Source organism: Odontesthes bonariensis, chromosome 5 (genome assembly GCF_027942865.1).
Source record: "Odontesthes bonariensis isolate fOdoBon6 chromosome 5, fOdoBon6.hap1, whole genome shotgun sequence".
NCBI lineage: Eukaryota > Metazoa > Chordata > Actinopteri > Atheriniformes > Atherinopsidae > Odontesthes > Odontesthes bonariensis.
The window spans coordinates 36,628,831-36,653,653 of NC_134510.1; the positions used below are offsets into that span (position 1 = coordinate 36,628,831).

A 24,823-nucleotide genomic window follows, 5' to 3' on the forward strand; every position below is an offset into this window, starting at 1 on the left:
GGTTTCTACTTCCTCCTCCCGTAATAATCTTTCTTCTGCTTCTCTTCAGCTTTCGTCACGATGTCTTTAGTGTCATCGTGAGACGCCCGTAAGTCCCTGCAACACGTATCCATGCACGTCCCTCCGTCGGGCTGATCCCACGTCACATAAACATTAAACACTTTGGTAAACATTTGACATTTTCCAGAGAAACGCGGCGCAGTAAACAGGGACCAAGGCCGAGCTGGAACGGAGAAAATTACAAATCAAATCAAAATCAAAACAAATTTATTTGTATAGCACATGCTTTACATAATATTTGATTTGATTTGATTATTAATGTTTAACCATCACTTATAAACAGGATATACACCATTTATAAATGCTAAACAGATAGTTTATTAATGTTTAATATGCTTTTTATAAATGATGGTTATTGTAAAGTGTTACAGAATCAGCGGAAAGGTCACTGCTAACTGGTTGTTCTGCGTTCATCAAGCAGCAAGGCTTGGAAATTAACTGGTCTCACTGGGGGATGAATTCATTCCAGCTCGCCTATTTAAAAATGAAAAAAAGAAAGAATTAAGCTCTGATTAGCGCTCTCAGCCTCTGATCTCTGCTCCCCGGCTGTTTCTCGGCCCTTCTAGCCCAGGATGTCCAGGTAGACGGGCGGGTTCTTGACCAGGGCGAGCAGGCGGCTGTGGATGTCCTTGATGACCATCCTCTGCTGGGGCTCCCTCTGCCAGCAGCCCTGCATCAGCAGATAAACCTCTTTGGGGCACGTCCGCGGCCTCTCCAGTTCCCGGCCCTGCGTTATGCATTCAATGGCCTGTTGGGAGATCAAGAACCCTTACTCTCAATTCAAGGTTTAAAGAGAAATTTGCACTTCCAGAAACCATTAGTCCCATGATATTTGGGATCTATAACAGGCCAAACTGGTAACCGAGTCGTGTACAAACTACTGGAATCATTCTGCAGCACGCAAAATAGACTGACCATTGACATTTTCTTTGGCCCAGCAGCACAGACCCAAGGATTTTATTGATTAAGCCTCCCTCTAAGGCAGGGAAGTGAAACCATGGAGCTCACATGGACATGAGGAACCCGATCAGCCAATACAGATGCCATTTAAAAGAAGTGTGTGATTCACACCAGCAGGGAGTGGAGATTGTGTTTCATACATAGAAAATAAACATAACTAGAAAGCTGCAAGCAGCTGTATGCGGGACCGAGATGTGCGTACGTTGGGGCATACGTCATAGTCGCGCAGCTCTTGCCACAAGCACGATACCCTCTGCGTACGTACGAGCACATAATAACCCCAATGCGGAGGGGTTTTTGAAAATTTCTAGGTGGCGCCACTGAAACATTTTGCTCCGCCCACACACGATACCCTTTACATACGTACGAGGTCGACAGGGTGGACGTGTGTGCCAAGTTTCATGACTTTACGATGATGATAAGGCTTTCAAATCACAAACGCCATCACATGGTTTTCACAGTCTGGCCACGGCCACGCCCTTTGAGGTTTGAAAAAGTTTCTCCATGTTTTTTTCTCCCCATGTCTTAAGAGTAACCTGGCCAAGTTTGAAGTCTGTAGCATTAAATCTGTAGGACGAGTTCGATCATATGCAAGGCGTGGAATCGGTCAAAAATGGCACCTTCCATCCAAAATGGCCGCCTTCCTGTGGACATGGGACCATGGCGGTATGAGACTTTTTTGTGCGTCTGGGCATGATGAATGAGTGTACCCAATTTTGTCGTCCTACGCGAAACTAACCCCAATGCGGGGACCATTTTTAAGCATCTTAGGGGGCGCTACAGAGTCAATGAGAGTCAAATTCTCCCTTTAATCAGTCCAATCAAGGTATAACCGGGCCGATCCATGGAGGCATCACCTCTAAACTTACAGGACTTAAAGGTTGTACTACTGATGGCTTGGTGCCAAAATATAGGGGGGACTAACTCAATGAGACATTATGTTGTGGCTGATCAGCTCACATCACAAATTACACTATTTTTATGACTCAATTTGGCTTTAAACAGAATATTTATATTACATAAGACCAGTAATGGAAGATATTTAGAGTGGCATTTAGACATTTAGAGGGATTTCTTAGCAAATAAAGGCAAAGTAATAGAGCAGAATGGTATTAAAATAAGGAATGCTGTGTTTTCTTTATCTCAGAAAGAGCTATTTCTATCTAAAAACGCAGGTTTTGGTTAGAAATAGACTGTCTGAGTTGCCCTCCTCTCCCTTCCAGCCTGTTATGACAGTAGCTGAAAAGGGACCAAACCAAAAACTGTCTCCAGAGCGGCTTTTTGTGCCACCATTGTTTGGGTGTATTCGCTAAGTTTCAATTTGCTGTTTGAGTCACTAAATGACACACCATCCAATGCATTTGACCTTTAAATTCATTAGCCTAAAACTCTATTTAAAGCACCAAATATAAAAGTACTCATCGTGCAGCATAATGTGTATTTCAGTTATGGATTTATAATTTCTTTACATATTCATGTGCTTCACCTCAGTGTCGCTCTGATATAAGTGGAGACAATTAGTTTAGTAAATTAATGCTTAATGTATCATATAGGTAAGGGGTTAGGGGAAAAAATAGAAGTTTCTAGATGGTGCTTGCATGTCTGAGGAAGTGCAAACACAGATAACACTAAATGGAAGTGAGAGAAGGTTTTTTGACTCATCTCATATACGTAAAAATTGTTCTTATTGACGTTTTTTTATTAGGGACCAAGCAGTGAAACTGCAAGGACCCTATTGTATCTGTAAGGATTATTCTTATTCTTTGCAAAAGGTACTCGAAAACTCTTGAAATTTTGCGAGCACCACCTGCCAGTCGACGAAATGAAAGAATCTAAACTTTATAATTTTGGGAGTCGCTCATTGACTCTGTAGCGCCCCCTACAATGCTTAAAAATGGTCCCCGCATTGGGGTTAGTTTCGCGTGGGATGATGAAATTCGGTACACTCATTCATCATGCCCAGACGCACAAAAAAGTCTCTTGCCGCCATGGTCCCACGACCACAGGAAGGCGGCCATTTTGGATGGAAGGTGCGTTTTGGTGCCATTTTTGCCCGATTCCACGCCTTGCATATGATCAAACTCCTCCTACAGATTTAATGCTACAAGCTTCAAACTTGGCCAGGTTACTCTTAAGACTCTTAAAAATCATGGAGAAACTTTTTGAAACCTCAAAGGAAGTGGGCGTGGTCATGCGGTGAAAATCTTGTGATGGCGTTTGTGGTTTGAAAGCCTTATCATCATCACAAGGTCATGAAACTCGGCATAAACGTCCATCCTGATGACCTCGTACGTATGTAAAGGGTATTGTGTGTGGGTGGAGCAAAATGGCTCAGTGGCGCCCCCTAGAAATTTTCAAAAACCCCTCCGCATTGGGGTTACTATTTGCTTGGAGCTTTTCTAGTTATTATTCTTTTTTAAATCAACTGCATCAAGGACAATATTTAAAAAAAAAAAAAAAAAAGCCTCACTATGTACAGATTGACTGATCTGTGTCCATTAGCTGCAACCTCGGGGACAAACGAGAGCAGCCAAAATATGAATAACCTCCCGCTCAGACTCTAATGGCTGCAGTTCACACGCTCTCGGTGAATAAATCACTGTCGAGGATGTCACTGCACTATCCGTTTGAATGCTTACCGACTCAGTCGCCTCCCTGTTGTTAACCTTTGGCTGATCCGGGGAACAGAGGAGGCCTGTCAGCAGAGCCACTTCACTAAAAATGACCCGTCACTCAGTCCCACGGCAGAACAGAGACTCACAACAGTCCGCTGAAATGCCCACAGTCGCAATTTCGGTAGTTTGGGATGATTTATCTCTTCCACTGAGTTATTGAGGCAACATGATAATTTCACCTGTCCCTCATTGGGCGAGACAGATTAGGATAACTTGATTACTGTTCATTGGCCCTGGGCAAAAATGAAGCCAATGAGATTTGGATTGAGTGCAAAAGAAAAGTGATACACCCTGGTCTTGAAAGGAGAGAGGGTTACGGCCTGTAATAGCACCGCTGTGGTCACAGTGGAGACCCACTTCTTGGTGCTTAAGCTGAAAAGGCTAGACTGCACTGCCCTTAATTATTATGAACTTATTGATTAGTTTAAGAGTGTTGAGTATCTACGGCTGCAGCGAAAATGTTATGTTCCGAAAGTTTAAATGGAAACCTTTCAGGCTGAAGCACCTGTGCTATTACAGTTTGTAAAGTTTAGTTAATACATGTAGATTTATTTGAAAATTAAATAAAACAGCTTCAAGATTAACGTCACACTCATTTAGTCTGTTAAACATGGCAGGTTGCAAACAGTAACGTTTCCTTTAACATAACAAACTAAAGTTCTGTTAACTCGACTGTGAATGTCCAGCAAAAAAAAAAACAAGGTTATTTAAAGAATTGTTCCTGTCTGGTTTATGTGAACACTTTAAAGAGACAGTTCACCAAAATCCCTCACACATAATTATTCACCTGACTCTCAGCTTCATTTAATGAGGTTCTGGAGATTAAGCTCAACTATTCCAAAGCAAATTCAGGAAATTTGAGCATGCAACGTCGAGTTGAAACAGAAAATTAAATTATTTTTCATCTATAGTTTGTTTAATTTCAGTATGTGGTAGAATTTTATCTTTTTTCAAACTAAAAGATAGAAAAAGCTCTCATATGAAGCCTTAGCAAGCAACCAATTAACTTAGCTTAGCTTAGCTTAGCTCAGCTTGGTTTAGAGGAAGCTGCCACTCTGGCTCAACCCAAATGGAATAACCCCTTCTAACTTCACATTTAAAGCTCTTTAAAACACAATATCTTTGTTCCAACTGTACGAAAAGCAAAGTCTTGAAAAAAAAAACACTTCATGGCAGGTTTTTCTGGTGTGTCGTGTGTACCCAACCAGTGGAGCTAAGCTAGCTAAGCTAAGTGGCTGCAAGCCATAGCTTCACATGTGATGCACAATCATGCTTTAAGTGTTTTCAATCTTTTAATCCAAATGTAAACCCCCAAAATGACTACTGTATATTTTTTCCTTTAGTTTCTAGAGCTTTTTTTTTGTGTAATTCTAATTAATGTAAAACAAATTTACTTAAATGAATAAATATTGACTATATTGAACATGAAGCTGCTCAGATAGTTTTGATATAAATGTGATATATCTTTCACTTGCAGTGAAAATGTCTTGTTACACGAGGTGATGATGGCGTGTTGATGTTTTCATTCAGGAGTGAGAATACGGCAGAAGTCCAGGTGCTTTCTACATAAGGTTCTTAGGATTACCTGCTGAATGACTGAGAATAAACACAGATATAATAATAATAATAATGATAATAAAGTTTGACTCAAACTAGGCACGCAAAAACCATCAGTACCGCCCGACTCACCTCGCTGTTGGACAGCTGATACCAGGGCTGTTTCCCGTAGGTGAAGATCTCCCAGAGCACCACTCCAAAGCTCCAGATGTCGCTCTCCGTCGTGAATTTCCTGTACATGATGCTCTCAGGGGGCATCCAGCGGATCGGCAGCATTGTTCGTCCGCCCACCTGAAAATGAAGACATTCAGTTAAGTCCAGTAAGTCTCAGTTTGCTTGGTGGCTTTCTGCAAAGCTCAAAAGATTTCCTACTGCTGTTCTTCCAGGGGACGCAGTTTTATTGTGGTATGGGCTTTCATTATAGACTAACTTTTAATTAATGGCAACTTAATTCACGCTAAAAAGTAAAAAGAAAAAAAAAAAGTAATGCTTAATGCCGCCAAAATCAGCTCATGTACTCTCCTTTGTCTGCCGTTCTTAATTAATTAGTGAGTGTGTAATTTGTGGCTTTAATGATGTGTAGAGGGGGATTTTCACTTTCACAAACCCTTGAGCAGGACAAGAGGAGGTTTTGTTTGGTTTAACTCCAATTCCATTTCTAAAGGAAAGCAGCTGCAAAAACTTACAACCAAATATACGAGTGCAAATTCTGAAAGTCTGAAAATACATCCAGTTCTGCAAATACTAAGCTACCGAACTAAGAATCAATGGAGATCCTTAGTTTGACTTGTCAGTCAACTCAACTCAACTTTATTTATAAAGCCCTTTAAAACAGCCGTGGCTGAAACAAAGCGCTGTACATGAATAACAACACGAAGTATAAGGCATAAAACATAAGAACAATGTAAAAACAATAATAAACAATAACAATATTAAAACAATAACAGAAACAGAGTCTCATGCTGGGTTAAAAGCCAGGGAATAAAAATGGGTTTTAAGACGAGTTTTAAAAATGGACAGTGAAGGGGCCTGAGGTCGTTCCACAGTTTAGGACCAGCAGCGGAAAAGCTCCATCTCCTCTGAGCCTCCGTTTGCCCCTCGGTGCCTCCAGGAGCAGCTGATCAGCTGACCTGGGGCACCAGGCAGGAGCAGAAGGATGGAGCAGCTCAGAGAGGTAAGGCGGGGCCCAGAGTCCGTTTAAAGATTTAAAAACAAATAAAAGAATCTTAAAATGGACTCTAAAATGCACAGGCAGCCAGTGGAGGGACTTTCCCGATGATAAAAGGCAACGGGTATTTTATTTTGTGAAAATAACCGGAAGTGCGTTGCTCACTGCGGCTAGCTTTAGTAGCGCTGAATTCGTGGGAACAAAATGGTAAACAGCCGGTATTTTGTCAGGTTTTCAACACGTTGGGGATCTAAACGACTACTTTCTCGCCTGAAAATGTTTCAAATGTTGCAAAAGTTTACAGAGTTTAGAGCTTAAGAGAAATCAGCTTCAGGCCGGCTGATTTCGGCTCAGGCAGGAGAGAAATGCATTGTGGGTAAACGCTCTGCATACTGTCTGATCGATGAGTATGCAGTATGTAGTATGTAGTATGCACTATGGAAGTATGTAGTATGCAGTATGCAGTATGTAGTATGTAGTATGTAGTATGCAGTATGGAAGTATGTAGTATGTAGTATGCAGTATGTAGTATGTAGTATGTAGTATGCAGTATGTAGTATGCAGTATGTAATATGTAGTATGCAGTATGCAGTATGTAGTATGCAGTATGTAGTATGTAGTATGCAGTATGGAAGTATGTAGTATGTAGTATGTAGTATGCAGTATGTAGTATGTAGTATGCAGTATGGAAGTATGTAGTATGTAGTATGCAGTATGCAGTATGTAGTATGCAGTATGGAAGTATGTAGTATGCAGTATGCAGTATGTAGTATGTAGTATGTAGTATGCAGTATGTAGTATGCAGTATGTAATATGTAGTATGCAGTATGTAGTATGTAGTATGCAGTATGTAGTATGTAGTATGTAGTATGCAGTATGTAGTATGCAGTATGCAGTATGTAGTATGTAGTATGCAGTATGTAGTATGCAGTATGCAGTATGTAGTATGCAGTATGCAGTATGTAGTATGCAGTATGGAAGTATGTAGTATGCAGTATGCAGTATGTAGTATGCAGTATGGAAGTATGTAGTATGTAGTATGTAGTATGCAGTATGTAGTATGTAGTATGCAGTATGGAAGTATGTAGTATGTAGTATGCAGTATGCAGTATGTAGTATGCAGTATGGAAGTATGTAGTATGCAGTATGGAAGTATGCAGTATGTAGTATGCAGTATGCAGTATGCAGTATGCAGTATGTAGTATGTAGTATGCAGTATGCAGTATGCAGTATGGAAGTATGTAGTATGCAGTATGTAGTATGCAGTATGGAAGCATGTAGTATGTAGTATGTAGTATGCAGTATGGAAGTATGTAGTATGTAGTATGTAGTATGCGGTTTCGAACACAGCCTTAGGCGGGGCTGAGCAGGTATCCAGGAAGTACGGAAGTGCTCCTGCTTTCACATCTGTTTCTCATCAGGTCAGAGTCTTTAGGAGCTGCAGGAGCAACCAGACTTTGCCAGATTGTCTCACTTCACCGGTGGTAATTAGGCCGATTCCTGCGTTTAATCCTAGTGCTTCCATTGCCTTCCTGCCTCACCTACCGGCCTGTTCGCCCTCAGAGCCACTGCACCACAGCCAGCATCCTTCCCTCCACTCTGGAAATCCTCCTGGACTCAATTCAATAAACTTAACTCCAACTCTCTGTGTCTGCTTTGGGTGCCATTTCCATCCACCTTTTTCTGATGCACAACTTCAAATTCTGTATCGTAAAATGGACCGCTGATTATTCCTCTGCAGTGTTTTCCGGACTCTTACGCGATAGTAATCTGTGCTGTAGATGTCCCGGGACATTCCGAAGTCTCCTATTTTCACCACCAGGCCTTCCCCCACCAGACAGTTGCGGGTTGCCAGGTCCCGGTGGACGAAGTGCAGCGACGCCAGGTAAACCATGCCCGAGGCGATCTGGGCAGCGATGTGCAGCATCTGAGGCACGGTCAGCTGACCCAACGGGGGCATCTTCGACTCCTCCAGGATACGAGCATCGGGACCGTGAGCTCTGCGGGGTGACACACGGAGGACGGGTGAGCTTTCACAGCTGCACGATTCAACATCTGTACATCACTTTAAATAATTCTTATGGAAAAAAAATGGAAGATTAGATGCAGACACGGGTCCACGATGAATTTGAATCTTAAAACGTCAAATACACCCAGTGAGTGTTGCATATGACATGATTGAATTGTTAATAAAGAACAATGATTATGTGGCGTATTACCAAGATATAATAAATAACTTCTGTAATGTAAGAATCTATACAAACAGCTGATGTAAAGATGCATATCTACCATCTTTAATAAATCTAATTCACACAGTGGGGTCACATGGCACTGAAAGGATCGGATTATTGGCTAAATTACAATAAGAATGAGTTGAGTAAGGGTAATTCTCCTTGGATATATGGCGGTGAATGAATCGAATCATTGGCACAAAGCGTGTCATACCCCGGTATGATAGGTGGCGCTGTACCCATTCCAACTGTTGCTAATAGAGCCACTTCCTGTTGACCTCTTCACCACCAACAACAACAACAAACTCAGGCCCAATTCTATTAATTGTTAATGCGATTGACTTAATTGCCTTAATCCGATCGCGAGTAACCCGATCCGATCCAATTTCTTGTCAGATTAAGGTGTCTACATGAACTTAATAACTCAGTCTGATTGTAATTTAGCCAATAATCTGATCATTTCAGTGCCATGTAACCCCACTGTGTGTCAGTTAAATAGAGGACTGAAGGAATTTGCAGTAAGTTTCAGGAGCTTTGGTATCCATTTCCAAACCTTTATAGTGTTCTGTATTAAAGGGTTAGATTCATGGCATGTTTTATTAAGAGGAAATGTGGATAAAACGGCTGCATCATGAGAATATGGTTTGAATGTATGGTTTAAATAGGCATAAGAATATATTTGTATTTATCCACTAATACTGATGTGCAAGTGAATAATAACGTACAGATCAGCAGAAAACGGCATGAAGGACTCGGCTTGTATATCATTTACTGCATGTGTTTCATTACTTTTAACTAACTAATTAAAGATCTTCAGTCTTTATCAAGCAAACCAGTGAAGATGGCATCATTTAAAGCTGTATTTGCTGTTTCTGAATCATGGTGCAGCCATAAAACTAGAAAAAGCAGCACCACGGATCCTCAGAAGGGTCAGCTTATTGAAGCAGCTTTAAGAGAGAACTACACGGCAACAAGAAAGACCTCATCAGAGGACGTATATGAGCGAGATAAAGTGGAGATTTCAGCAGAAAACGGTATGAAGGACTCAGCTTGTATACCATGTACTGCATGTGTTGCATTACTTTTAAAATGTACTTTAAGGGATTTGTTTTTTGCCGTCATTACGGCATAATGAAATAATATTTTACCTGTTTGTAGAATTTTAATGATGTACAACCCAGTGCATATCTTTCCATATCGTGTATATTGCTTCCATGTAGCCAGATGTCTTTTAAACTGGTCTTGAGCAATAGTTTTTTGGATAGTGGCACCATCTTCATTCATTTTCAGCCCAGTCCTTGTACCTGACCATTTTCAGAGGAATGTGTGTTTTGTTTGTTAAGCCACTTAACATATGAATCACGTAGCGTAAGCATAAAAAACTTTGTTCCCAGCAGCTTGTCATATAGACGCATCATTTGTTCCCATTTCTTTAGTTGGATCTATAAAAAATGTCAAAAATCCCAGTTTGACAGATACAAAAAAATATTTTCGCACCAACATTATTCTCATAAATATCTTGGCATGGTGTGCAGTGTGTCCTTAAAACATTTGAGGAAAGTGGACGACAAAAGTCTTGAGCCGCCTCTCACTTCTTTATATTTTCTTCCAAGCAGTCGGATTATATTGTAATATTTTGAGCTATAGGTCTGCTTTCTGAAGGTTTTCTTTGGACATTTGTTGCTTTTTTTACTCATCAGTTCAGTCCTTGTTCCGTGTTTTTTAGTCCTATGAACCATTAAAGCAGGAAAAAGGCTCCTAACTCAAGGGATGAACCAGTGTTGTGTCCACACAGAACAGACAACTCAGCAAAGAAGCCGTTTTAAACTGGATCTTTAGGCACTTTGTTCCCAGCAGCCTGTCACAGAGACACATCATGTGTTCCCATTTCTTTAGCTGCATCTGTGAAAAACAGCTTCATAGTTTCAACTTTTTTCTACATTTACGTTAAAACTGCTTTCAGTTACCAAAAGAGTCAAATTAATATAAGAAATTCAGTTTAAAAAAATCCTAATCCCAAAAAAATAATGAATGTTATCGCGTCTAAAAGTAGAAAAGTAGGAAAAAAACCGACAATAATAAGAATTATGTTATTCAACATCAAGAAAAAGTAATTGAGATTCAATTTAAAGCTTAAAAAAGGAATATAAGATATAATCTAATGACTAATTATGGAACAATTAATATAAATTAAATGATTAAACTGTTTTATGCCACCAGAAATGAATAATCTAGAAGCTCTTTGTGGGTTTTAGACTGGAATTAAGATTTGTTCCCATTTCTTTAGCTGCATGTGTGAAAAACAGCAAAGATAACACAGTGTGACAGACAGAAAACAGGATTTCTGCAGCAACAAGGTGATTCCCAAAGAGCTGTTAGCTGAAAACTTGGCATATCTCAGCATGGTGTGCAGTGTGTCCTTAAAACATTTGAGGAAACTGGACAAGTGGAGGACAGAAGAAGAAGTGTCAGGCCTAAAGAACTATCTACAGCAGATGAACAGGATCTGAAAGTGATGTCCTTAAGAAAGAGGAAAACATCCAGCAAAGACCTGACACAGGAGCTGAGAGATGCATCTGGACCTTCAGCTGATCCATCTGCTGTTGGCCCAAGCCTCATCAGAAATGGGCTCCATGGAAGGGTGGCTGTCAGGAAGCCGTTCTTAAGGAAGGGAAACAGGGAGAAAAGGCTGAGCTGTGCCAAAGGACACAAGAAGTGGGCTGAAAATCAGTGGCAGCAGGTCTGATGGAGGGATGAATCCTCCCCAGAGCCCGGAGCTCAACATTACTGAAGCAGGGTGGGATCATGTTGGCAGAGAACGGAACAAAAGGCAGCCCACATCCAGAGAAGAGCTTTGGGATGTCCTTCAAGAAGCCTGGAGAACTATTCCTGAAGACTCCTTAAAGAAAGGACAGAAAGCTCATCTGAGAGGGTTCAGGCTGTGCTGGAGGAGAAAGGAGCTCAGAGCAGATAGACTTCCGGCTCCTTAGAGTTGCACAACCTGTTTTTCCAGTTATGTCTGCATGTTTCAGTAAATCCCTGTGCCTATATATAAAGAAATGAAGGTTGGTTCAAGGCTTTTACACAGTTCTTAAATGGATTGTTTGGTGTATGGGGACCACTGTGAATGGTCGAGTAGGCTGTATGAACACACATGTTCCCAGAAACTGCTGGTCTCTGCTTTTTTTTTTTGTTTATTTTGTTCCCATTGGCTGTTGAGGTTATTAAAAAACACAAGGTTTGGCCTTTCAGCATGCCTGTAACTATGGCACCAACCTTGGGTGACCTGGAGGACAATGACCTCAGCATGCAATCTGCAGATTGAACACTTCTGGCATACGCAGCATGAGCTCTTCAGAGTATTACAGACTTGGTCAGCATGACCACGCCACAATAAAGCCATTTAAAATGACGGTTAATAGAAAACATGAGGCTTGTAATACGCCTACAATTGATTTGCAATAATGTAATTCAGAGATGCAGAGCACATTAACTCTCAGTTGTTTCTGTGGATCATAAACACCCACTCTCACGTCCAACTCCTGCCTAAATGAGCAAATCACAGCTTCATCCATCCTAATATCGCTGCTCTCCACTTCATCCCCTCCTGACAAAGGAAGTTGTCTATACAATCACTATTAGTTTATAAGGCAGGTGGCAGGGTGGGAAAGCAGCTGCATTGTGGGGGCTCTGAGACGTTTCACCCATTCTGTCTCCTGGAAATGTGATTTCCATCCATTCGTGGACATACATCTCAGGAAAAGCCTGTGTGCATGCATGTGTGTTTTTTTGTTCCCAATCTGTCTCCTGTGGAGGACACCTGGCAGTTAGCGTCAACCGCATCTGCTCTGATGGTTTCCTCAGATGGTTTCAAGGTGCCAAGTGAGCTCTAATAGGTCAGCACAGCCTACGCTCTGTGGTTTCTCAAAACTCAAGATTGTAAAAAGACACAAAAACTTGTCCTTTTCCTGAACTATTTGGTTCATTAGAGCGCTTCTCATTCGTTCAGTGCAGAGGTGATGAAAGTTTTTAGTTTGTGTTGTCTGCTTTCTTTTCAGGTCATGGGGAGAGGAGGTTTGGAGCTTCTGCACCTGCTTTAGAGCAGGTATGTTCTCACTTATATCATTTAGTTTAGTTGGTAGCCAAAACTTGCTAAAATATCCTATTGGGTGGAAAAAAATGCGTGCAAAAGTGCCCTCTTGGTAGCCAAAACTTGCTAAAGTGCCCTCTTGGTAGCCAAAACTCGCTAAAACGTCCTTTTGGGTGGCAAAACTGCATGCTAAAGTGCCCTCTTGGTAGTCAAAACTAGCTAAAATGTCCTATTGGGAGCCATAACTCGCTAAAATGTCCTATTGGGTGGCAAAACTGCATGCTAAAGTGCCCTCTTGGTAGTCGAAACTAGCTAAAATGTCCTATTGGGAGCCATAACTCGCTAAAATGTCCTATTGGGAGCCAAAGCACGCTAAAATATCCTATTGGGTGGAAAAATGTGCGTGCTAAAGTGCCCTCTTGGTAGCCAAAACTCGATAAAATGTCCTATTGGGAGCCATAACTCGTTAAAATGTCCTATTGGGTGGCAAAACTGCGTGCTAAAGTGCCCTCTTGGTAGTCAAACTCGCTAAAGTGTCCTATTGGGTGGAAAAATGCGTGCTAAAGTTCCCTCTTGGTAACCGAAACTTGCTAAAATGTCCTATTGGGAACCATAACTCGCTAAAATGTCCTATTGGGTGGTAAAACTGCATGCTAAAGTGCCCTCTTGGTAGTCAAACTCGCTAAAATGTCCTATTGGAAACCATAACTCGCTAAAATGTCCTATTGGGTGGAAAAAACTGCGTGCTAAAGTGCCCTCTTGGTAGGCCTAGCCAAAACTCGCTAAAATGTTCTATTGGGAGCCAAAACACGCTACAATATCCTATTGGGTGGCAAAAACTGCATGCTAAAGTGCCCTCTTGGTAGTCAAAACTCGCTTAAATGTCCTATTGGGTGGCAAAACTGCCTGCTAAAGTGCCCTCTTGCTAACCAAAACTCACTAAAATGTCCTATTGGGTGGCAAAACTGCATGCTAAAGTGCCCTCTTGCTAACCAAAACTCGCTAAAATGTCCTATTGGGTGGCAAAATACACTAAATTGGCCTCTTGGGTGGAAAAAAACACTCCAATGCCCTCTACTAAGTTCTATTATTCGTTTAGAGATGCCTATTGCATGTTTGTTTTTTTTTTAAATCACAGAGCCCTCTTGGGTGAAGAACATACATTAAACTCCAGAAGAAATACTTTGACACATGACTGTTGCAATGACTTTTATGTTGGGCCCTTTGTTGATCTATGTCTCACAGAACCAGTTTTGATTATCTGGTGCTAATTTGGCGTTAAAATGCACCAGAATACAGGAAATGGCATCTACTTCATTGAAAACCACCTACCTGTTCACACTAAAAGATTAAAATGACTAATTTAAAGCAATCGACCTCAGTATAGATGATGCAAAAGAAGCTTCTAGAAAGAAAAGTCATCTGTATTTTGCTTAAATGTAACTTTAACTAGGAATTGACCAGATTTATAAATCTAGTAATAAGATTATTGCTCTTGATTCGACTTTCAGGTTTTGTAGTGAAGCTGGACACGAATGGAGTGAACAAAATAAAGATCTTCAGTCTTTATCAAGCAAACCAGTGAAGATGGCATCATTTAAAGCTGTATTTGCTGTTTCTGAATCATGGTGCAGCCCTAAAATTAGAAAAAGCCGCACCACAGATCCTCAGCAGGGTCGGCTTATTGAAGCAGCTTTTAGGGAGAACAACACGGCAGCAAGAAAGACCTCATAAGAGGACGTACATGAGCAAGATAAAGTGGAGATTTGGACATTTCAATAATGGTAAGACAAAGAAAATGTCAGTTTCTGAGCTTCGTCTTTTGAATTGGCAACATAGATACAGAAAGTACATCTGATTATGTGACATGTTTTACTTTGATTAAAACAAAGTTATTTTGTTTGGGTCAGTTGGAATGCATTCATATTTGAATAAATGCTTTTTTTTTCTTATTTTTATCAGAATTAGCTCTTATCTGGCAGGAAATGAGGACAGTGACCCTTTATCTTTTCTGGACACAAATGTACTGAATGTCACAAACTTTATCTACAGTGTCTGAATCCCACGTCGAAGGACACCGAGCGAGCCCTCTGAGGCATTTCTGTGATTTTTTGTGACATTATTGTTGATCTTATACATGAAAATAAGAGAAAATAATCCCCGACCTTAAAGAATGTTTCACATTTCTGAGAGATTTAAATCATTCGATGTAATTACTTTAAAAAAATTAAATGTTGCTGTCAACAGAGAGAAGTGTGGCTACTGTTAGAGGAGGACGGTGCACAATTACACTATAAATGGCAGTGTAGCGATACACAGCTATAAAAATCTAGATGTTTTTTAACTGCAGATACATTTTGTCTACGATTCAACTATCGTTTATGACTTTCATTTTATTCTGGAGTTCACATGGGGCTTATATTCATGTTAAATAGGGGCACTAAATGTGAAATGTTACCATAAAGCAGAGAAAAAAAATGACAAGAATGAAAAAATAGGTTTTTTACATGTTTATATATTCTAATGTGAATGTTTTTGTAGGAAGATTGCTATAAAATAATAATTAAGATGTCCATCACAACAGAAAACCCTAAAAAAAAAAGGAAATCAGGAAACATTCAGAGTTACCAGCTAGAAGAATTTAAAAAATATGAATAAAAATTAAGAGTTCAATTCTTCATTCAATCAACTAATTTGTTATTCAAGTAATCATTTCAGCTTTATTGTGCACGATGAGAGGAGTGATGGCTGTGTTCCACCTCGGCTGCTTCAGATTCGGGGGAACTGGTTTTTGTGAATGCGGGCACTCTGCTGGGACGCCTTCCTACTGTGCTTTTCCAACTCTGACACATCTGCTGTGAGGGTGTTGTTGCTGCCTCTGCAGCCTTTCACCCAGCCAACTAAAGGCTGACATTAACCGCTGTGTGGAATGACATTATGTGACCGACTGTGGTCCTCTACGTACCGAAGGAAGCGATTTAAGTCCCCGTGCCTCATGTACTCGAACACCATGGCCAGCGGCTCTCCGTCTGTGCACACCCCGTAGAACCGCACAATGTGCTGGTGCTGGAGCACCGTCAGAAGCTCCGCCTCCCGTTGGAAGTCCTGCCTGGTCGACTCGTTTGCATCCTTCAGAGTCTGCGACCACACAGAGGTTTCACATTTCAGACGAGCAGGATGAATTTTACACTTTCTCTCATGAACAAATAAGAACGAGTGTTATGTGGTCTAACACACTCGGACATCGCTGTAGAGTAATATTGGATATTATCTTGTTTTATAGGACTAAATGTATAGATTTTTCATATTATAAGAGATGAGAGACACCACTAAAGTAAGGCGATGAAAAAAAATACATAAAAGACACAAAATAAGTGAGTCAATAAGTCATGATATTCACTTAGAAAGATATATGTAGTATTAAAAAAAATAATAATAATTTAACCCTTTGTGCGGTCTTAACATTGTGTTTACTCCCCTTGTCTTATGGGTAAAAAGCATACCAAAGCCCCAAAATAAAGCAACTTAATTGAATTTTAAATCCAAAATCTATTTTGTATGATGAAACCACCTGTTATTTATCTATTCAACTCAATTCAACACATTTTTTATCATGTATTTTTTGTTACACAATACAAAAAGACAATCACCAGTTTTCAGGATTACACTTTTTTTTTTTTTTTTTTTAACCACAAACCAACTGTCAGTCGGACCAACAGTTTTCTTGTTTTCTCAGTTTTCTTTTACATAATAAAGGTTTATTATTGCTATTATATAAATGTGAAGTAATTACTTCTGAATTAATTATATTGAAAGGGGAAAAAAACAGTGAACTTTTTTCTGGTGTTTAAATGTTTTTATAATTCACGGGTCAAAAATGACCCATAATGATGGGGTCGCTTTAGGAAAAGTCATAAAATTTCAAGTTGGAAAAAGATAGTTTAAGGTATTTTTTCTACAGCTAAACATGGTGGTGGGTCACTTTTGACCCGCAGGACAACAGGAGGGTTAAAATCCTTTAAATGTAATGAATTTGGTAAAAGTGTACTTTGACGTTCTAGATCAAAAAGACCTCATTAGGTGTGGAAAAACTGACCAAAAAGATATTAAAATGGGCAACTTGTCCGTCATAAAGATAACTAAGTTGTTCAAATATGATGTAATATATGTTATATCTAATTAATAGCGATGTCGCATATAGGAAAAACCTTTTTTGAGCATTTATGAGCAGAGTTGTGCATATTCCAGTCCATCCCAGGGCCACCCGGAGACAAACGAGACAAATAACCAGGCACACTCGCTGCTAAGGTCAATTTAGAGGCCGTTTTGCTTTGCTATTAATAACTAATTCTTATCAGGAGTTATTTTGTTCACTTAATACAGAAATTAGCCAGTGATTTCTTATCCTGACAAAGAAAATTTTGACTTATTATTGATGTTCTTTCACTTTTTACTCAGTCGGAAGTTTGTCAAACATGGTTTTTCTACGTGGCCCAGAAGGCTCAACGCAATACGAAAGTCACAACGGAGGTTACGCTACAGCGGAAGTGAACGGCGTTCGGGTCCTAACAGACGCACAGAGAGGAAGAGGAGGAGCAGAGGTGTCCAAGAAGTTTGAGAAGTGAGTGAAACACGTTGTTTTAAATGTTAAATGTTCATGACATGACATGGGGTTAGGGTGGCTTATGTTTTGACCCTTCTGGGCCACCTTATTCCATAGAAAACAGCATGCTTACATTCACAATCAGGCTTCACCTTATTTGCTTCATTAACTTGCACATCTCCCATAAATGTACTTAAAAAAACATTTAATTAATCAAAAACTTAAAATGTTTTGACTGATCTTCAAGCGATTTGCAGGATACTTGCTTTAATTAGAAAGTTAGTGAATATTTGACTCAGATTTTCACCCATTCTGAAAGGTTTAAAAAGAAAATATTTAAATCAAGCAACAGATGGTGAGGAGCATCACAGCCCAGAATGCCTTTCTTCCCCCTTTAGTGATGATGTGTTCTGAAAGCGTGATTAATGGAATGATAAATGTGAGCTGATGCATATTCTCTCATGTTGTTTTTTTGTGCTCTGTGGGTTTGCATTAACCTGCAGGAACATGAGAAGTGTGTCAGACCACCTTACAGTCCTTTAACAAAGACGGCTCACTCTGAAACCACAGAGGTGGATTTAGATGCGAGTGCAGGAGGAAACGGCTTTTATTTCTTGGATATTTTTTTATTTTATCAGTGACTTAGCAGAGCTGATGGGTTTATACGTTGGACACGGTCCAAAAATCCTCAGCTTTGATCCTAAAGTTCTTCTTGCTTTGAGTCGTGAGTGTTTTTATTTTCAGCAAAAATCCCACAATAGCAGTTTTGTCCCCCCCCCCCCCCCTCAGTGCAGAGCCCTCATACTAACGGCTGACATTTTGCTTTATTTTGAGCAGGAAGACCGGCGGGTTAAATTGCTTTTGAAGGGAATAAGATAAGAGTTACTCACTTTGATGGCGACCAGCATCTTGTCGCTGTCGGGGCTGAGGTTCGCACACTCTGCCAGGTAGACCTTTCCAAATGCTCCCTCACCCAGCTCCCACTTCAACACGATGTCCTGCCGTTTGATATGCTGGACACCTGAGATTATAAAAGAAATGCCTTCAGGATACAGATTCAATTTGATATGTTATAAATAGGGCTGGGCGAGTTAACTCGTTAATTATTTAACGCTGATAAATATTTTATCGCGCATTAACGCACGTTTTCTTTTTTGCTTTTTGTTTTTATTAAAAAAAAAAAAAAAACCTTCTTTTTTTCCCTATTCATTAAAGGCACAAAAGCCCCCAAAAACATTTTTTTTGGGGGGGGGGGCTTTTGTACCTTTAATGGATGGTTAAGTTCAGAGAAACAAAAGCAGAGAGAGGGGGAACAACACGCAGCACAGGGCCGTCCGATGCGGGACTCAAACCGGGGCCAGCTACATTGAGGACTATAGCCTCTGTACATGGGGCGCCTGCTCAACCCACTACGCCACAGACCACCCCCGTTTTATTATTTATTTTATTATTGTAAAAGTCTGTTGCTCACAGGCTTTTATTATTGTAAAAGTCTGTCGCTCACAGGCTTTTATTTTGTAAAAGTCTGTTGATCACAGGCTTTTATTATTGTAAAAGTCTGTTGCTCACAGGCTTTTATTTTGTAAAAGTCTGTTGCTCACAGGCTTTTATTTTGTAAAAGTCTGTTGCCGTCTGCTGCGGAACCGGAAAAGAAAGTAATCGGCGGATCCACCAAACATGGAGAAGGGTACGGAACTTTTACTCGGCCATTTTCATGTTAAAGGGATAGTTTGCCTCTTTTGACATGAAGCTGTATGACATCCCATATCAGCAACATCATTTATGTACATGTTCTTACCCCCTGCTGCGTCCTGTGAGCCGAGTTCCAGCCTCGTTTTGGCGTTGACGAAAGTAGTCCGCTTGGCGCTATTTTCTCTCTCTTCGTATCACTGCCTGCTGCCGCCTGCCGACAGCCGCACCTGTTACGGTGTTTGCTGCTCGGTCTGCACAGCAGGCAGTGATACGAAAGGAGAGAAAATAGGGCCAAGCGATTGTGAGGTCTGACTTTTTTCTGCAGAACGATTTTGTGATGTAAATGTATTACTCTTTTGAACGCATATTGTTTTGAGAAGCAAAACGCTTTATTTTTTAAACCCCAGTCAACTAGCCGGACTACTTTCATCAACGCCAAAACGAGAAGAAAATGTTCATAAATGATGTTGCTAATATGGGATGTCACACAGCTTCATGTCAAAAGAGGCGAACTATCCCTTTAAAGTTCTTCCAGACGGCGGAGTCGACAGAACCAAAGTCATCTGTAAACACTGCCAAGTTGAATTGTCTTCTCAGCGTAGTAGTTCCAGTCTAAAATATCACTTAAAGGCAAAACACACAACTGATAGCAGCAAGTCATTCAAGGAAACAGACAGTGGAGCGAGGCTTCTACATAAAAACTACAGAAAGATGCTGATGTTAAAAGTGTGTTTGCACAACAAATGTTATGGCACTTTCATTCATATGGCAGCACATTTAAAATAAAACTAAATGCTAAAAGCTGTACACTACTTTTGGATTCATTTTTGGATTCTGCGTACAAATGCGATTAATCGTGATTAATCATGTGATTAATTAGATTAAACATTTTAATCGTTGCCCAGCCCTAGTTATAAAGAATAATAATTGAATAACCACCACGAGTGGCCAAATTGAAGAGCAGTTTTGTGAAACTGGCCTGATTTTATTTGTTGACAAACATCAGTAAAGTGGGGACACTCACACATGTCTTTGTCCTTGATGATGCCACAGAAGTACTGCGGGTTCTCAACGAAACTGGACAAACCAGAATCCTCATCTGAAGAAGGCGGGCTGATCCCAAAGTTCATGAAACGAAGCGACACGGCCAGGTCGTCCTCGGCACCCAGAACCGATGAGCCTAATGAAACGGAGCACACGGGCAGAACTGAGGGCTACGTGACACCTAATCAGTCTCCAACCAGCGGTGATTACAGCAGGCAACAAAAGAAGCAATTCAGGACCCATTTTCCCTTGAAGAATCAACATTCTCTGCTATCAACTTGGCTCTAATAATCACCATCATCAACCATGCAGCAATCAGGCCGCATTGAAGCGTACAGGAAGCCTGAACGGTTAGCAACCCTCTGACTACGGTGCGCATTAGAAGCCAAACAAGTGGGGCCCAAATTTTGAAACCCCACTCAGCAAGGCAAACCACAAACCCCCCCAGAGTCCAAAAACAGAAGAAAATGGAACAACAAAGAGAGAGCGTGGAAGCACTGGAGGGAAGGAAAGAGGGAACACGGTCCACTTAGGCAATCAGGCCCACTTAGGCACTCTGAGAGAGAAGGGTGGGGTGTCCACGTGGAGCTATATCACCGCTAGCTGTTCCTCCATCCATCCATCTATCCATCTTCTTTAATGGCCCTCACCACGTGGCGGTGGCCAGTGGAGGTTTGTGCCGCTGTTCTCCTGCAGTAATTAAGGCACTTTAGCCTGGCGAACGCAGCAGCCGCCCGCGTGCAAAGTTACGTCTCAGTGGAAACCTATATTAGTCGCTCTTTGCTGTGTGTAACCTTCTGATCGACTGACAGAACGATTTGCAGTTTGATTACGGCTTATTCAAAGTTTGTTTTTGGAAATTCAGATGGGCTAAAACAAAAATTAGCATGTTTTAGAATCCTTTCTTTAACCTTAGCCCAGAGATTATGAAACTAAAAGTGTAACAATAAAAAAAAAATTAACAACAAAACGGAACGGAAACAGGAATCCTGTTTGCATTCGACACGCAAAAATCTGTTGCTTATGATGCTGCTTGGCTGCCAAAAGTTTGTTTGGAGATGACAAAATGTAGCCCAAAGCTGCACTGGAAAAATCTAAATCTTACCAAGTATATTTGTCTCATTGAGTATCTCATTACACTTAATATAAGACACAACTGCCTAACAAGTACTATTTCAGCCAGATATAGGGACTTGTTTGAAGACAATACATCTGGAATATCTTGTTAAATGAAAAAGTCTTGAAAACAAATTGTTTTGAGTCACATATCACATGAAACAAGATTTTTTTTCATTTGAAGAGTTTTTTAAGCTAAGAGTTTTCTAAGCTTCAAGATCACTTTTATCTCAAAAGTCCCAAATATCACATCTTATTTCAAGAAATCTTGACAAGCCGATTTTCACTAGTTCCATTGGCAGATTTTTTTGCTTATTTCAAGCAAAAACGTCTTGTATTTGTTGTTGTTTTACTTATTTTTGGAGGGGCATTTTTTCCAGTGTGCTAACCTCATTCAGAGAGGAGGGGCAGAAATCAGCAGAACTGGCACATCAGGAGGGAGGCAGCCAGCCAGTTAAGAGTACAACAACATCTTCTATGCTCTCGTCAAAGAGCCATCAGACTCCTTTTTACCCCCTAAGTTGGTTTAGATCAAAACAAATTCTTTAAAAATTAAGTACATGACCTACGACAAGCAGTGGGTGTGGTATTAAAGAGGCAGAATATCCATCTGAAGTGTCATGGAAAGACGAATAAGATGCATAAAGTGAAGCTGGAAACTCGTACTTCTTAATGGGGAGTGTTCTGACACAAGGCTAGAAAGTGAGAGTACACTGGAAAAAAATGCCCCTCCAAAAATAAGTGAAAAAACAACAAATACAAGACGTTTTTGCTTGGAATAAGCAAAACAAATCTGCCAATGGAACTAGTGAAAATCGGTTTCTTGAAATAAGATGTGATATTTAGGACTTTTGAGATAAAAGTGATCTTGAAATTAGCTTAAAAACCTCTTCAAATGTCAAAAAAAGCTTGTTTCATGTGAAATATGACTCAAAACAATTTGTTTTCAAGACTTTTCCATTTAACAAGATATTCCAGATGTATTGTCTTCAAACAAGTCCCTATATCTGGCTGAAATAGTACTTGTAGGCAGTTGTGTCTTATATTAAGTGTAATGAGATACTCAATGAGACAAATATACTTGGTAAGATTTAGATTTTTTCCAGTGTAAAAAAAGTAAAAAATGATAAAGACTAACTTATTTATATTGCCTGCACATGGGTACCACTTGTGGTGCAGTTTTCATGGTGAAAGACGGTCGAAACAAGGCAGCAAGGACCCAAGAACAGAAGGAAATCTCGGTGATGGCGTCCTTTTATTCGGTTCTTTAACTCCGTTTGGCACCATTAAACAAAGATTAGTTCGGTTTTCACAATAAAATAATCAAACATCATTATTTCTTAACGACAAAGTAAATAAACGGCACAAATTTTCCACTTGAAACTCAGCTGTTCAAGCAGCTCATTGATCGCTCTCTGGAAAACCAAAGCAACACCGACGTCGTCTTCTCTCTCTTCAGGTGGGAGCCTGTCTGGCTGAATAACACGGTTTATGCTACGGAGGAAAAACACGTGCACGTGTAGCTGAACAAGCTGCCACAGAGGGAGAGTGAAAAAACAAGCTTTTAAACGAGGTCTTAGATGTAATATAAGTCAGGACTCTGCAGCTGTTTGAGGCTGAAACTGATCTTGGTGGCACGGTATCGTGAACTGAATTAAGTTTACAAAGTTAACCTCATTGGTGACCTGTTGCAGCTGGGATAGGCTCTTTCTACATCTTCAAACCAGTGGGTGTGTTTGAAATACGGAACTCCAGGAACTATAAACACAGTTAAAAGTTTTTCTCTGTCAGTGAATACCTAAAAGCACATTTTATCACTTTAACAGAGAGATGAAAACTGTTCTTATAGAGCAAGAAAGCAAAGAAGCTGCCAGGTTTCCATTCACTGAAAATCTCATCTTTTAAAAGAATCTGACACGTTTCCATCGACTGGTCGGAAGCAAATCAATTAGGCCGTGGTTGTATTGTCACCGGAGAGTGTTACTTATGGTCATAATTCAATAGAAAATGTAGTTGTTCTAACTGGAAATAAACCTAAAGCGTGGGGAGAACATCAAGAGGAAGTAATGCTTTTGATCTCTTGTTATATCATATCTGAGGAGACATTGCTCAGTCACCAGAGTTAATTGTTTGCTGCCTCAGGCTGGAAACAGCTGGTGAATCCCATCATTTTAATCTTTGCCAGGTCTGATTATGCAGTTTGCAGAGTTGTTTCCATTCCCCCTCATGTGAACCATGCCTTCAAATCTGGTGTGTTAGCATTTTTTTTTGGATAAATGGAATAAATAAATGGACGATTTTTTACCGTTTCCGTTCACTTATTCTTGTTCGTGTTCTCTCCATCAGCCAGCTGCTGCATCGTGCATGCAGGTAAATGAAAGTTAATGCGTGCCAAACTTACGGTGGATGCCAAACTTGGATTGCTGACCGCACTTGTGAATGACCACAACCATGACGAGCAGAAAGGTGCAGGCAAACACAGCGAGACCCACGGCCACAGACACCTGTGGAACAGACAGCAGCCGTTAGCGCTGCTGGCTCTCATTAGCTTTGCATCGGGCTTTGGACACAGGGACGTACCACAAACACTCGGCTCTCTGGGTTCTCTGTAACATCCATATCTGATTTGTCTGTAGGACCTGTGGGGGGGGGGAATAAAGGAATAATGTCACATAAAGTCTAATCAGTGGCACAGAAGCATGCAGAGATTTTCAAGTTGACAACTTACTTGGACCCACATCAAGGACTGGCATGTGGGAAGTGAGAAAACAAACCGTTATATAATGTTATGACCCAACATTATAGGGGGGGTAGGGGTGCACAAAATGTTTAGTTGGATTAGTAATCAGTGAGCGGTTACTGGTTTTATTTGCTAATAAGCTAATATAAATGACAGTTCTGAGGGGACATACTCCAGAAACCTCAAATATTATTAAATAAATCTAATTTTTTTGTAGCACATTTCATGTACAAAACAATTCAAAGTGCTTCACATAAAATAAAAGCATATGCACCCAAAGGGAGCATATACAAGTTAAACAGAAGAGGTCCAAGAATTGACCCCTGGGGGACTCCACAAGTCATGGCCACTCGCTCAGATTCATAGCTGCTAATTGCAACAAAATAACTCCGGCCTTCTAAGTAGGACCTGAACCAGTTAAGGACCGCTCCAGAAAGTCCAACCCAGTTTTCCAGCCTGTGCAACAGGATTCTGTGATCTACAGTATCAAACGCAGCGCTCATATCATAGCATGTTTTATAGCACAGAGCAGCCATGTTGTTTAAAATGTATTTCTAACTCCAAACCTATTAAAGAAGTATGTAAGCTCCACACTGGAAAAATTCTAAATCTTACCAAGTATATTTATCTCATTGAGTATCTCATTACACTTAATATCAGACACAACTGCCTAACAAGTACCATTTCAGCCAGATATAGGGACTTGTTTTAATACAATACATCTGGAATATCTTGTTAAGTGAAAAAGTCTTGTTTTGAGTCATATTTCACATGAAACAAGCTTTTTTTTCATTTGAAGAGGTTTTTAAGCTAATTTCAAGATCACTTTTAACTCAAAAGTCCTAAATATCAAATTTTCTTTCAAGAAATCTTGACAAGCCGATTTT

General features: G+C 40.3%; 1 protein-coding gene across 2 annotated transcripts in view; it reads right to left on the bottom strand.

The window, feature by feature from the left end:
* Window positions 1-296: 296 nt before the first annotated feature.
* Window positions 297-24,823, bottom strand: part of ntrk1 (neurotrophic tyrosine kinase, receptor, type 1) — a 52,070-nt gene continuing 27,543 nt past the window's right edge. Inside the window, exons 9-17 of one of the 2 annotated variants that reach the window (XM_075466274.1) lie at window positions 23,925-23,942; window positions 23,777-23,835; window positions 23,598-23,700; window positions 20,061-20,216; window positions 18,235-18,365; window positions 15,707-15,879; window positions 8,180-8,420; window positions 5,385-5,543; window positions 297-808 (exon numbers count right to left, since the gene is read on the bottom strand). In XM_075466274.1, the coding sequence (XP_075322389.1) occupies window positions 623-808; window positions 5,385-5,543; window positions 8,180-8,420; window positions 15,707-15,879; window positions 18,235-18,365; window positions 20,061-20,216; window positions 23,598-23,700; window positions 23,777-23,835; window positions 23,925-23,942 (1,226 nt within the window). In that variant the 3' untranslated portion in view covers window positions 297-622. The remainder of the gene's footprint in view (window positions 809-5,384; window positions 5,544-8,179; window positions 8,421-15,706; window positions 15,880-18,234; window positions 18,366-20,060; window positions 20,217-23,597; window positions 23,701-23,776; window positions 23,836-23,924; window positions 23,943-24,823) is intronic. The other variant, XM_075466275.1, reaches the window with a different exon arrangement.